Source organism: Pelodiscus sinensis, unplaced genomic scaffold (assembly GCF_049634645.1).
Source record: "Pelodiscus sinensis isolate JC-2024 unplaced genomic scaffold, ASM4963464v1 ctg72, whole genome shotgun sequence".
Classification (NCBI taxonomy): domain Eukaryota; kingdom Metazoa; phylum Chordata; order Testudines; family Trionychidae; genus Pelodiscus; species Pelodiscus sinensis.
In genome coordinates, this window is record NW_027465834.1 from 356,092 (window position 1) to 370,273 (window position 14,182).

Here is a 14,182-nt window from a genome sequence, read left to right on the forward strand (position 1 = left end):
GTGCCCGGAGTGCCCACACTGGGCACATCACACCACTCGGCCATCAGCCCGGCTGCACTTGCCGCAGGCTGTCATCTGGGGAGAGGGGGCAATTGGGGGGCTGCAGGAGAGCTTCCACCCCCAGAAGCCCACAGAGCCAGCCCAGTCCTCCCCATCGGGGGCTCGTGCCCCATTCCTCCCTCACCTCCTTCCACTTACCCTTCCTTAGCCCCTTCCCTTGCCCACAAAGGACAATTGTGTTAAAAAATGGAATCTGTCTTTATTGAACAAAACTGGGGGAGACTGGGAAAAGGAGGTGGGAGAGGGGAGGGCTACTACAATGATCAGGGGTTGGGAACAGGTCCCATATGAAGAGAGGCTAAAGAGACTGGGACTTTTCAGCTTAGAAAAGAGGAAACGGAGGGGGGACAGGATAGAGGTCTCTAAGAGCAGGAGTTGGGTGGAGAGGGTGCATACAGAAAAGTTCTTCATTAGTTCCCATAAAGAAGGACTAGAGGACACCAAAGGAAAGGAATGGGTAGCAGGCTTCAAACTAGTAAAAGAGTTCTTCTTCACAAAGCAAAGAGTCAATCTGTGGAACTCCTTGCTGCAGGAGGCTGTGAAGGCTAGAACTAGAACAGAGTTGAAAGGGAAGTGAGATCAAGTGATGGAGGTTGGGTCCATGGAGTGGTATTAGCCAGGGGGTAGGAGTGGTGTCCCTGGCCAAAGTTTGTGGAAGGCTGGAGAGGGATGGCACGAGACAAATGGCTTGGTCACTGTCTCCGGTCCATCCCCTCCAGGGTCCCTAGGGTTGGCCGCTGTCGGCAGACAGGCTACTGGGCTAGATGGACCTTTGGTCTTACCCAGGACGGCCATTGTAAGCTCAGGGCTCAGGGTCGGGGGTCTCAGTGGACCACCTTGATTTTCATGCACTCCTGCTCCTGGGTGGCCAGGCTGGCAGCTCTCCTGCCCTAGACGGCCACCTTCCTGTGCCTAGTGCGGAGATTGTGGACGAGGTCCACGATGTCCGCAGTAGCCCAGGCGGGTGCCCGCCTCTTGCGGTTCCGGGCAAGCTCCCGGGAGCCGCCAGCCTGGTCCCGGGAAGAGGGGGAGGGCTGGGGGGCATCGGGTGGCTGGCTCGATCCGTGCCAGGTGCTGGGTCTGCTGGCTGGGTGCTGGCAGGCTTGCACCTGGCACGGGCACCGTAGCCAGCCCGTGCCCCTTTAAGGGGTCCGGGGCCGGGAGGGGGGCATAGAGTTTCCCTGGTGTTGGCCAGAGTGGCCACCAGGGAAACCTGGGAAGCCTTAGCCTCCCACTAGTTCGAATTAAGGGTCTACACAGCCCTTAATTCGAACTAGCTAGTTCGAACTAGGCTTAATCCTCGTAAAATGAGGTTTACCTAGTGCGAACTAAGCGCTCCGCTAGTTCGATTCAAATTCGAACTAGCGGAGCGCTAGTGTAGCGCCTATTAAAGTTAGTTCGAACTAACGTCCGTTAGTTCGAACTAACTCTGTAGTGTAGACATACCCTCAGACAATCCTATCATAAAGCCTGTGAAGCGAACCAGAGCTGTTTCTATAATGAACTGGACACTATAGTCTGTGGTGACACCTCCAATGCCTAGAGCCCTGTGGATACTTTGGAGGGCACGGAGGCAGTGAACAGAGAATGAAATTATAGTTGAGGAAGTTGAGGTGGACAAGGATCAGGGTGGTTGCTGAGTATGTCTGTCAGCCAGGAACTCTTCTTTACTACTGACAGAGCCAGTCTGAGCAATTGCTTTTCGGGGACCAGAAAGCAGGGGATGAGAAGTCGTGGCTGCAGCTTGTGGGGTGCAGGGCTGAGAGCATGGAGAAGTGGGATGCTGGCTGTGTTTCTGTGAGCTGCATGTTGCCCTGTGAAGCTAACTGATATGGCCAAGCAGCATGTTGATGCTTGCCATGATCTCAATGGAATCCTGCAGAGAGAGGCTCTCAAAACTTTTGGAGAGCCATTTGTAAATTTTCTGCCTCAGATTCCCTAGCAGTGCTGCTTTGACCCTTCCCCCATTGCAGGACACTAGCCTCTACCATTCACTTGTGCAGGAACCAAAGCAGAACATGGGTGGGCTGCATATGGAGCAGGGTGAAAGCCACAAAAGCTTGCAGAAGTTGTGCCCTGGTTTCCTTGCTTACCCTGAGCAGGGAGATATATGTCAGGGCGTTAACTGCCTGTGGAAAAGTGTGGCATGAGTAGAACTATGGTCCTGCAAAGGGAATTTTTTTGGTCTTTGTAAACTGGTAGGGCTTGGTGGGAATGGGAGGTGGGGGAAGAGGCACCTCCCCCTCAGCGTCAGTGGGCAACCTCTCTGCCCTACTACACCCTGTTTGGAATTTCTTTTGTCTATATGACGGACTGCCAGGCAAGCCCACCTCCTCACTCATCATGATTATGGTGCTTGCCAAGATGCATTGTTTGCAAGAGTCAGGGGGAAAGTGATTGGAAATGTTGGAAAAGAGGTTTGTCAGTGAACTGTTCAATGTAGGACTTGATGTTAACAGACTCCTTTTTGTGCACTCTACAGAATAGAGACCTTGGCGGCCCCTCTGTGAACTGTAATGGAGAAATTGAAACAGATAAGGAAACTTCCGACAAAAAACAGGGAGGATTTTGGTTTGTGAAATGCTAAATCAATCAGTGAGTGAGTGCAGACAGATGTTTGGAAAGGGAGCTGAGGAACTGCAAGGACAACCAGGCCTTTGCCAGGCAGACCACAGAACACATGATCAGAGTCATGGAGGAAAAGACCAAGATCCTGAAGTGTTTAGAGAAGCAGCACAGTGATCCAACATAGGGCCCCTCTCAGTCACAGCAGATTCAGAATTCTGTATCCAGCAACCCCGTCTCCATGCCCACATATTTCTTTACTTTCTCTGGAAGCCCTCATTTTCCTATGCACTCCATCCCCTCTCCCAAATTTGATCATAGGGTTTCCAGGTGTCCAGTATTGATCCAGACAGTCCAGCATTTTTGCCTCATCTGGAAAAAAACCCAGAAAATACCAGACACCTAAAAGGTCTGGTATTTTCGGATCTGTTTTCCCTTACCATCTCTCAGGGGTGCTTTATTTCAATGCACTATTTGTTATAATGCACTATTTTCAAATGAATGAAGGTACACTGTTTTAACAGTTCAACATTTTTATTTACTATACAACAATCTCACAAATCAATCACTGCGATCCCAGGTGCAGGTTTTAAAGGCAAATTCCTGGCCAAGTATTGCTTTGGAAGAGGGGTGAGACCTGGAAGAAACTCTATGAGAGATTTCAGTGTCCCTCATTTTCAAAGTGCATCCTCAACGCCACCTTGATGTTAACAGCAGGTCTTTGAGCTTCTCTAACAGCTCTAGTGTCGGTCTGCTCAAACTCTGCAGCTAAGTACTGTGCCTCAGTACTCCACCCCGAATAAACAATTCCCCCCACATTTCTCCCAGATTATGCACAGTGCAACAAGCTGCAATAGCCAGGGGAATATTGTCTTCAGTGAGGCTAGCCTGCCGTAGAGATACCTTCATCTCACCTTCAATCCCCCAAAGGTGCATTCGACCACTATGTAGCACCTACTCAGCCTGTTGTTAAAATGTTCCTTACTGCTGTCCAGGTGCTCCATGCATGGTTTCATGAGTGAGGACTATAAGAGTTAAACTAGGTCTCCCAGGATAACAATGAGGATTTCCAAATCCCCCACTGGAATCTTGTGGTCTGAAAAGAAAGTCCTAGCTTGCAGGTTTCTGTACAGGCCAGTATTTCTGAAGATGTGTGCATTGTGACCTTTCCAGACCATCCTGCATTAATGTCTGTGAAATGCCCACAGTGAACCACAAGGGTCTATAGCACCATCAAGAAGTATCCCTTCCTATTGATGCACTCAGTGGCAAGGTGGGACTGGCCTGCCTCCCAAGGTCTGTGAGAGGGAGGGATTGTCATCGAGGATATGGTGTGAATCTGTGATGATGTGTTGGAGAGGTTTTACCTGAGGGCCAATGGCATTCTGTTGCTTTCTTTCTTGGTCTGTCCTGTAGTAGGTGACTTCTTCTGCCTGGCTCTGTCAATTTGTTTCTTGACTTCTTCAGGTGGGTGTTGTAGTTTTAAGAATGCTTGATAGAGATCCTGTAGGTGTTTGTCTCTGTCTGAGGGATTGGAGCAAGTGCAGCTGTATCTTATGGCTTGGCTGTAGACAGTGGATTGTGTGACGTATTCTGGATGAGGCATTTAGGTAAATATAGAGGTCAGTAGGTTTCTGGTATGGGGTGGTGTTTATATGACCATTACTTATTTGCACTATGGCATCCAGGAAGTGGATCTCGTGTAGATTGGTCCAGCCTAAGGTTGATGGTGGGGCGGAAATTGTTGAAATCCTGGTGGAATTCTTCAAGGGCTTCTTTCCCATGGGTCCAGATGAAGATGTCATCAATGTAGTGCAAGTAGAGGAGGAGCACTTGGAGATGAAAGCTAAGTCAGCCATAATAATGCTGGCGGTACTGTGGGGCAATGTAGGTACCCATAGCTGTGCCTCTGACTAGAAGGTATAAATCATCCCCAAATCTGAAATTGTTGTGTATGAGAACAAAGTCACAAAGCTCAACAATTGGCTGTGCTGTGACATCATGGTGGATACAGTTTCTGACAGCTTGTAGTCTATCTTTGTGCGGAATGTTGGCACAGAGAGCTTCTACATCCATAGTGGCTAGGATGATGTTTTCTGGAAGATCACCAATGGGCTGTAGTTGCCTAAGGAAGTACAAGAACTAGGGGTCACCCAAATGAAATTAATAGACAGCAGGTTTAAAACAAAGTGTTTCTACACACAATACACAAACATCCCTGCCAGAGGATGTTGTGAAGGCCAAGACTTCAACAGGGTCTAAAGGAGAGCTAGATAAATTCATGGAGAACAGGCCCATCAAATGGCTTTTAGCCAGAAGAGGTAGGACTGGTGTCCCTAGCTTCTGTTTGTCAGATGCTGGAAATGGGCAACAGGGGAGGGATTACTTGATGATTCCGTGTTCTGTTCACTCCCTCTGGGGCACCTGGCATTGGCCACTGTTGGAAGACAGAATACTGGGTTAGATGGACCCTTGGGCTGACCCTGTATGGCCATTCTTATGTTCTTATAGTCCCTTCAGGCTTGGCCATCTATGAACCCCCAGCATTCCACCAGCTGACACTTCAGCAGAGAAGACTGTCCCCACCATCTGTCTAGAACAAACTCTGCCCCTGTGGAGGCAGCAAATGCCAGCCAGAGCTGCTGCTAATTCAGTCTTACCCTATAAGTCTGCAACTCCCACATATCTCAGGAACCCTGGCTTTCAGCCTCACGTACTTGCATTTATTGCAGGAGCTAGTGGACAGTCACTGTCCATGTTTAAAGTCTTTGCTTTCAGAACTCTGCTTTTTCTTCAGCACTTATTTTTTCTCTGTTCCTCCCTCAAATCCTGCCACAGTGCCTGAGCCCTGGAAAAGCCTTCCTTCCTGGCCATCTTTTATCAGGTCACTCCCTCCCCAGTGCTCTCCGTAATCCATCCCATATACTATGGCTACAGTATCCTCTGTCTCCTGCTGCTTAGACTATTTCAGCCCTCACTCAAACCCCATCGCTGGTTACATGCTCCATTCACATCAAATCCCAGCTCTTCTACCTCAGATGCACAGCTCTGCCCTTGCTTTTCTCTCTCCACTGCCCTTGCTGAATGTCTAGTGCTGCCTGCTCAGTGTCTCCCCACTGGCTTCTGGGCCCCTCTCTGACTCACAAGCTGTACATGCAGTTGGACAAAGCAGAACACAGATTAACTTGCTGTGACACTTATTCTCTCCTGTTGTTGGGCCATTTGTTGTCATATGTTTCAGCCTTTAACAGACTGAGTTCCTCAGGGTTCCTGAAATATGTGGTTATTGCCTTTGATGCACTGTGCTCTCCCCAGTGCTACTGAAACAACAAATTCTCCCCCGCAAGTGGTTCAGACCCCAGCAACTCCCTTAGGCGTCTGCTGGCAGCTGCTTTACCTTCCACTCCCAAATCTGTATAGGCGCTGGCCCAGAGAGACTCTCCAAGCAGCCACAGGTGCAATGAGATGAAATGGCTCCCCTGTTCTTCTGATTTCCCTAGGGAAGCTACATCTATTGTCTGTCCCGCTGCAGAGGCCCTGCTCTTACCATGTCACTTTTACTGTGGGCCCTGTTACTTTCAGTGCTGGGGCTTCAGTGGCAGTGTGGCAGAGGAGCCATTCAAGGGGTCTGCAGAGAACTGCGGGGCAAAGCAGAGGCACGATGTTAGGTGATGAGTGGCAGCCTGCCCACAACACACATGCAGCCTCCACAGCCACACCACACTCATCAAAGCCCTGTGCCACTCACACCCTGAGGCTCCCACACCATTTGCTCTCCAGGAACACAGGAGCCTGAAACCTTGTAGCTCCCAGTAAACACATCCTTGATCCAGAGACCACAGTCACAGGTCATGGAAAACGAGAAACCTGAAAGACCTGCAAGAGGCAGGAGACCACTGCCTTCCACTTGTAGGGAGCCCTCTTCCTCTCTTGATCCCCAGGCAAAGAGCTTCTAACTCATCCACAGAGACTCTGGACACATAGGCTGTGTCTACACTGGCATGAATTTCCGGAAATGCTTAAAACGGAATACTATTCCGTTTTCAGTTTTTCCGGAAAAGCGTCTGTGGCCAATGTAGACGCGCTTTTCCGGAAAAGACTACTGGGCTGTCTACACTGGCCCTTTTCCGGAACAGTGTTCCGGACTAAGGACATATGCCCGAGCGGGAGCAGAATAGTTTTTCCGGAATAGCGGCTGATTTTGTACAGTAGAGCATCGTTGCTTTTCCAGAAATTCAAGGGCCAGTGTAGACAGCTCGCAGCTTATTCCGGAAAAGCGGCTGATTTTCCGGAATAAGTGGCCCAGTGTAGACACAGCCATTGGGTTTGCTTCTGTGGCCAACGGATACAGGGTGGATGGACAGAACCTGCCAGCCCTCTTACTGTAGTAAGATGAAGGCCTAAAACATAAGCCCATGCAGCACAAGCCTGATCTGAGGCCTAGCTAACAATGGACAAAACATGGCTAACATAAAGCAAAGCTAAGCTGTGAGCAAGAGGTAGGCCCCAGTTCACAGAACATGGCACAAACAGGGCTGAGAGTGCAAAACACTAATTGGTGCTAACTACCAACTGCAGAACAATAATTGGTACTGGTCATAAGTGGAAAGCACATGATATCACTAGCTCATTAAAAAAGACCTTGGTACCCATTCCTCACAGATACAGACCCAGGTTCAGGAAAGGGTCTAAAATGACAGCATAATGGATAGAGATGATCTAATCAAACCACGAGGTAGAGGGTGATGGAACAGGTGAGTGCTAACAGGGAGTTTTGAGAGGGAGTTCTCCAAGTGAAGGAGAAGCAGATACAGGACTCTTGAGGAAAGTGTGTTTTGTTATTGGGGCTTTCTTACTGTGTGCTGAGCTTGTGTTTGGGGCTTTCTTACTGTGTGCTGAGCTTGTGTTTGTTTGGTGTGTGGTGGTGTTTTTTTTTTCTTTCCCTGTTTGAGTGAGGCTTTAGAGAGGGAGTTCTCCAGGTAGAGGAGAAGCAGATACAGGAGTCTTGAGGGAAGTGGGTGTTGTGTTTGGGGCTTTCTTGCGGTGTGCTGAGCTTGTGTTTGTGAGTGAGGGTTGGTGTGTGTTCTTTTTTGTTTTTTGTTTATTTATTTATTTTCCTCTGTGTTTGAGAGTGAGGCTTTTTTTTCCCCACCTCCCCTCTGCCCTCCCCCTCCCCTTGATGGAGTTTGTGCTGTGATTGGCTGTGATTGGCAGGTAGAAACGGTTGGATTCTAATTAAAGTTTGAATTCTAGAAGCCTCTGCTGATTGGCTGAGCCTTGGTAGGGGGAGGGACTTTATAAGGCAGTGGGCAAGCGACCAAGGAGCTTGCGAACAGGTGAGTGCTAACAGGGAGTTTTGAGAGGAAGTTGGGAAGGGCGGGAGGTTCTCTTACCTTTCTTTTTAAATCCCTTTTCCAGGACAGCAGCGATGGTTGGTGATGGGTCTGCTGTTGTTACCTGCACAGCGTGTGCCATGTTTGTCTTCCTTCCGGAAAAAAGAACAGATTTCATCTGCACCAAGTGCAAGCTGGTCGACATTTTGGAAGAAAAAATTAGAGGACTGGAGGCCCAAGTGTCGACCCTACGCTTGATCAGAGAGGATGAAGACTTCTTCGATAGAAGGCAGCATTTAATCCTTCAAGCACGGCAGGCAGAAGAGCCAGAGAGGGCAGTACGTGACCAAGAAGAGAACTGGCAGCATGTAACTTCTAGAAGGGGAAAAAGGCCAGCACAGGAATCCCCCGATGCTAGAGAGGTAAGCAATCGCTTTCAAGCTCTCTCCACAGGCTCTGCAGTGTTGAAAGCTCTGGAAGGGACCTCACAAGGAAGAAACCAAAAGGGAACACCATCTACCGGAAGGCATGGGATGCGTAGTCCTACGGATGGGGGTTCCACGGTGGTGGTCAGGGACTCCCTCCTAAGAGGGACTGAGCCATCCCTCTGCCATCTGGACCTGGAATCTCAAGAGGTGTGCTGCTTACTGGGAGCTCGCATTCAGGATGTCACTGAGAGGCTTACCAAGCTGATCAAACCTTCGGATCGGTACCCCTTCCTGCTTCTCCATGTGGGAACTAATGATACGGCCAAGAATGATCTTGAGCGTGTTACTGTGGATTATGTAGCGCTAGGAAGAAGGATCCAAGAATTTGAAGCGCAAGTGGTATTCTCCTCCATCCTCCCTGTTGAAGGGAAAGGACTGGGCAGGGATCGTCAAATTGAGGACGTAAATGCGTGGTTGCGCAGATGGTGTCGCAGAAAGGACTTTGGTTTCTTCGACCATGGACTCTGTTCCTGGTGCAAGGATTGTTAGGAAGAGATGGGAAGAGACGGTAAGATGGATAGAAAGATGGCTAGAAGGCCGGGCCCAGCGGGTAGTGATCAATGGCTCGATGTCAGGATGGCGGTCGGTTACTAGAGGAGTGCCCCAAGGTTCGGTTCTAGGACCGGTTTTGTTCAATATCTTTATTAATGATCTGGATGAGGGGATGGATTGCACCCTCAGCAAGTTTGCGGATGACACTAAGCTGGGGGGAGAGGTAGATACGCTTAAGGGCAGTATAGGGTACAGAATGGCTTAGACAAATTGAAGGATTGGGCCACAAGAAATCTGATGAGGTTCAACAAGGACAAGTGTAGAGTCCTGCACTTGGGACGGAAGAATCCCAAGCATAGTTACAAGCTGGGGACCAACCGGTTAAGTAGTAGTTCTACAGAAAAGGACCTGGGGGTTACAATGGATGAGAAGCTAGATATGAGTCAACAGTGTGCCCTTGTAGCCAAGAAGGCTAATGGCATATTAGGTTGCATTAAGAGGAGCATTGCCAGCAGATCCAGAGATGTCATCATTCCCCTTTATTCGGCTTTGGTGAGGCCGCATCTGGAGTATTATGTCCAGTTCTGGGCCCCCCACTACAAAAAGGATGTGGACACATTGGAGAGGGTCCAGCGGAGGGCAACCAAAATGATTAGGGGGCTGGAGCATATGACTTATGAGGAGAGGCTGAGGGACTTGGGTCTGTTTAGTCTGGAGAAGCGAAGAGTGAGGGGGGATTTGATAGCAGCCTTCCACTTCCTGAAGGGAGGTTCCAAAGAGGATGGAGAGAGGCTGTTCTCAGTAGTGACGGATGGCAGAACAAGGAGTAATGGTCTCAAGTTGTGGTGGGAGAGGTCCAGGTTGGATATTAGGAAAAACTATTTCACTAGGAGGGTGGTGAAGCACTGGAACGGGTTACCTAGGGAAGTAGTGGAGTCTCCATCCCTAGAGGTGTTTAAGTCTCGGCTTGACAAAGCCCTGGCCGGGTTGATTTAGTTGGAATTGGTCCTGCCTAGAGCAGGGGGCTGGACTTGATGACCTTCTGAGGTTTCTTCCAGTTCTATGATTCTATGATCTAAGTAGCATCAGAGGGTGGCAATCTGACAATGTCAGGGGGTGGCAACCTAATACGTCAGCAACGAGGTGTGATTTGTTGTACCTGTATATAAGGTGGTGTCTTGGGGGGGACAGCCTTTGGATAACCTAGGGGGCGGTTGAAATTTCCTACTGATTGAGTCATTCTATTGCTATGGGGTACATATGCATAGTGGTTCAGTAGAGTCTACTGACAACCAGGGGTGGATGAGAGTTTTGCGGGGCCCAGGGCAGCACAATTTCGCGCATATGCCATGGCCACAGCCGGTTGTAGTGCGTGCATGGGGCCTATTGAAGCGTGGGGACTGGGGCAGCTGCCCTGTTCACCCTGCCCTATATCCGCCGCTGCTAACAACTATTACTGTACTTTGCTTAGCAATAAACCTGGCCTGGCACCTTCGATCCTTTTCCGGTTTGTGGTCTTTGGGGGCTCTCTCAGAGTCTGCTGTGGAGACTAAACACACAAGTCGATACGGTACACATCACTGAGCACACACGCAAGCAGTCTTCTGATTATCACCGTCAATGGAGCCAGAGACCTGTGAGATCACCTCAGCAGTAAATCCTGACCGCCTCCTGAACAACTACACTTACCTGCTGGATTTCCCACATTGCCAATCGTATGGAGGGGTAGAGACGAGGAAAGACATGTCTGGCCACCCCAGCCTCATGTGGGCTCAGCTCCGCCCCCTCCTTGCCTGGGCTTGGCTGCTGCTCTTGGCAATTCTTTGATTTCTTGAAATGCATGTGCTCGAGAACAGTGGCTGCTCCTACGTGCTGGATGTGCCTGACGGCAGGCAACCCATTAAGACCAGCCTGTTCCTTTTGAGGCTGTTTCTCTCCATCTGCTGGGCATAGGGCCAGGGTGTGGAATTTCAGCTCCTCATAATCAGAGTCCCCATCACCTTTCTGAAGGAAAAAGGACAGCATTCAGAAGACACAGAGACCCACAAATAGCTGGAGGAGCTCCTGAGTCACTAGCAGAGGCAAAATGCCCAGATATAGGAGTCCCAGAACAGCAGACAGGGACTAGAAGCAAAGTGTCCAGCAGTGATAGTACCCCTGCCGCTAGAACAGCCACTCCCAAGGGTGGTAACTAGGGAAAAGGGACATAATGCCCGGCTCTGAGAACTTCCCTGGGATGGCTAGGGATTCAACAAAAGCATGCCTCCTCATGACAAAATGGTAATCTGTGTGTCTGTGCCTAGCTCAGTGGTTGTCAATCTATTTACCATAGTAGGCTCTCTCTGTGTTACGTGGGCCACAGCCACACTATATATATACACTACCTGTATGGCTTTGAGGGTATCACATGGGTCACAGCTGTGTGCTGACTGGGCCCCAGATTGAGAACCACTGGCTTAGCTGCTAGTGCACCCTAGTGAATAAAGGTCACAGGAATCTGGGCTGCCTGACCGTTTGGTAACATATTGGATGTTTCCTATAGGAACACAAAGCAACACTACCAATGGGACATTGGAAAAAGTTCAGAGAAGGGCAACAAAAATGATTAGGGATTTGAAATGGGTGCTATATGAAGAGAAATTAGAAAGACTGGGTCTTTTCATCTTAGAAAAAAGGAGACTAAGGGGAGATATGATAGAGCTCTATAAAATCATGAGTGGCGTGGAGAAACGAAATAAGAAAACATTATTTACTTGTTCCCATAACACGAGAACTAGGGGTCATCAAATGAAATTAATAGGTAGCAGGTTTAAAACAAAAGGAAGTATTTCTTCATGCAACTGCTTCAGTCAGCCTATGGAACTCCTTGTCAGAGGATGTTGGGAAGATCAGGACTAACAGGGTTCAAAAAAAAGATCTAGATAAATTCATGGCAGCTAGGTCCATCAATGGCTATTAGCCAGGATGGGCAGGAATGATGTTCCTAGCCTCTGTTTGTCAGAAGCTGGGAATGGGTGATAGGAGAGAAATCATTTGTTGATTCCCTGTTCTGTTCACTCCCTGTGGAGTACCTGGCATTAACCACTGTTGGCAGACAGGACACTGGGCTAGATGGAACTTTGCTCAGACACAGTCTGGACTTCCTTATGTTGACAATTCCATTAACTCAGAGGGCACAGTCCGAGCTCCCCCACGCTTTGCCCATAAGACACAACTAGAGTCCCCAACACTCACCTGCTCACAGGGCATGGTCAGCGTCTCCATGAAGGGCTGGATTCCCATGGTTCGATGGTATTGTACCAGATCAGTGAGAGATGTGTGAGCTCGGTCCTCCCCCAGGATCACGTAGCGTGCATTGGGCTGCATCTCAATCATGTAATGTCTGCAGCGGCTCTTAGCCCTTAAAAATCAGAAAGATACACTGCTCTGGGCCTCAAAACATCTCCATGCCTTTCCTGCAGCAGCATCTGCATTACAGACACTCCTACAGGCCCCAGGTAAGAACATGGCCTTACAACTCTAGGTGCTGCACAGACACTAGCGAGAAATGGTCCTTGCCCTGGATTCACATTAAATAAACAAATTCTGGGAGGTGAAACCAAGTCACGGAGAGAGGAAGTGACTTCCCCAAGGTCACAGCAGGGAAGATAACAGAGCCAGGAACAGAAACCCGGTCTCCCAATTCCCAGTCCACTGCTCTGAAACCCTGCAGCATGGCCAGCATGTTGGTAACACAACATTTTGATTAAAAAAAATAGAATGGTACAGAGGCAAGAGGGCACATATTAAATGGATTTAAAACTGGCCAACAGGTCTCAAAATGTACCTGTAAACGAGGTATCATTGAGTAGGTGCACTACCAATACAGTGGACAAAGGGAATCTGCAACTTGGAAGAAGAAAGTCATGGGAAGGGAAGGGAATGGAAGGGAAGAGGTGGTGAGGTAGTCTGTCGGTTTTTTCTCAGAAGGAACTGGCAAGAACCTGAGCAGGAAGAGAAGCAGAGGCATGAGTAGAGGAGGGTGTGAGGAATACGTCAAAAGTGGTGAAAAGATGGCTGGAATCTCAGGCTTGGGACTCAGTTAAATTGGGGTATGTCTACACTGCCACCCTAGTTCGAACTAGGGTGGCTAATGTAGGCATACGAACTTGCAAATGAAGCCCGGGATTTAAATATCCCAGGCTTTATTTGCATGTTCCTGGGCGCCGCCATTTTTAAATGCCGCGTAGTTCGAACTCCCTGCCCGCGGCTATACACGGTATGGACTAGGTAGTTCGACATGGGGAACATGTCAAACCAATCTGATAGCTTTCTTTAATAGGATAACGAATCTTGTGGATAAGAGAGAAGTGGTGGATGTAGTATACCTAGACTTTAGTAAGGTGTTTGATACAGTCTCGCATGATCTTCTTATCAATAAACTAGGTAAATACAACTTAGATAGAGCTACTATAAGGTGGGTACATAACTGGCTGGATAACCATACTCAGAGAGTAGTTATTAATGGTTCACAATCCTGCTGGAAAGGCATAACAAGTGGGGTTCCGCAGGGGTCTGTTTTGGGACTGGCTCCGTTCAATATCTTCATCAACGATTTAGATATTGGTATAGAAAGTACGCTTATTAAGTTTGCAGATGATACCAAGCTAGGAGGGGTTGCGACTAATCTGCGGGATAGAGTCATAATTCAAAATGACCTGGACAAATTGTAGAAATGGTCTGAGATAAATAGGATGAAGTTTAATAAAGACAAATGCAAAGTGCTCCACTCAGGAAGGAACAATCAGTTTCATACATACAGAATGGGAAGCGACTGTCTGGGAAGGAGTATGGCAGAAAGGGATCTAGGGGTTAGAGTGGACCACAAGTCGAATATGAGTCAACAATGTGATGCTGTTGCAAAGAAAGCAAACATGAATCTGGGATGCATTAACAGGTGTGTTGTGAGCAAGACACGAGAAGTCATTCTACCGTTCTACTCTGAGCTGGTTAGGCCTCAGTTGAAGTATTGTATCCTGTTCTGGGCACCGCATTTCAAGAAAGATGTGGAGAAATTGGAGAGGGTCCAGAGAAGAGCAACGAGAATGATGAAAGGTCTAGAGAACATGACCTATGAAGGAAGGCTGAAGGAATTATATTTGTTTAGTTTAAAAAAGAGAAGATTGAGGGGGGACATGATAGCAGTTTTCAGATAGCTAAAAGGGTGTCATAAGGAGGAGGGAGAAAACTTGTTCATCTTGGCCT

At 48.6% G+C, this 14,182-nt stretch overlaps 1 protein-coding gene across 10 annotated transcripts in view; it reads right to left on the reverse strand.

Moving 5' to 3' along the window:
* Nucleotides 1-1,465: 1,465 nt before the first annotated feature.
* Nucleotides 1,466-14,182, reverse strand: part of LOC102461674 (myosin-IIIb-like) — a 181,584-nt gene continuing 168,867 nt past the window's right edge. For 3 of the 10 annotated variants that reach the window (XM_075914720.1, XM_075914721.1, XM_075914715.1), the window contains exons 27-30: nucleotides 12,173-12,338; nucleotides 10,628-10,942; nucleotides 6,173-6,263; nucleotides 1,468-4,750 (exon numbers count right to left, since the gene is read on the reverse strand). In XM_075914720.1, the coding sequence (XP_075770835.1) occupies nucleotides 6,204-6,263; nucleotides 10,628-10,942; nucleotides 12,173-12,338 (541 nt within the window). In that variant the 3' untranslated portion in view covers nucleotides 1,468-4,750; nucleotides 6,173-6,203. Of the gene's footprint in view, nucleotides 5,063-6,172; nucleotides 6,264-10,627; nucleotides 10,943-12,172; nucleotides 12,339-14,182 lie in introns of all 10 variants that reach the window. The other 7 variants (XM_075914722.1, XM_075914723.1, XM_075914724.1 and 4 more) reach the window with 5 other exon arrangements.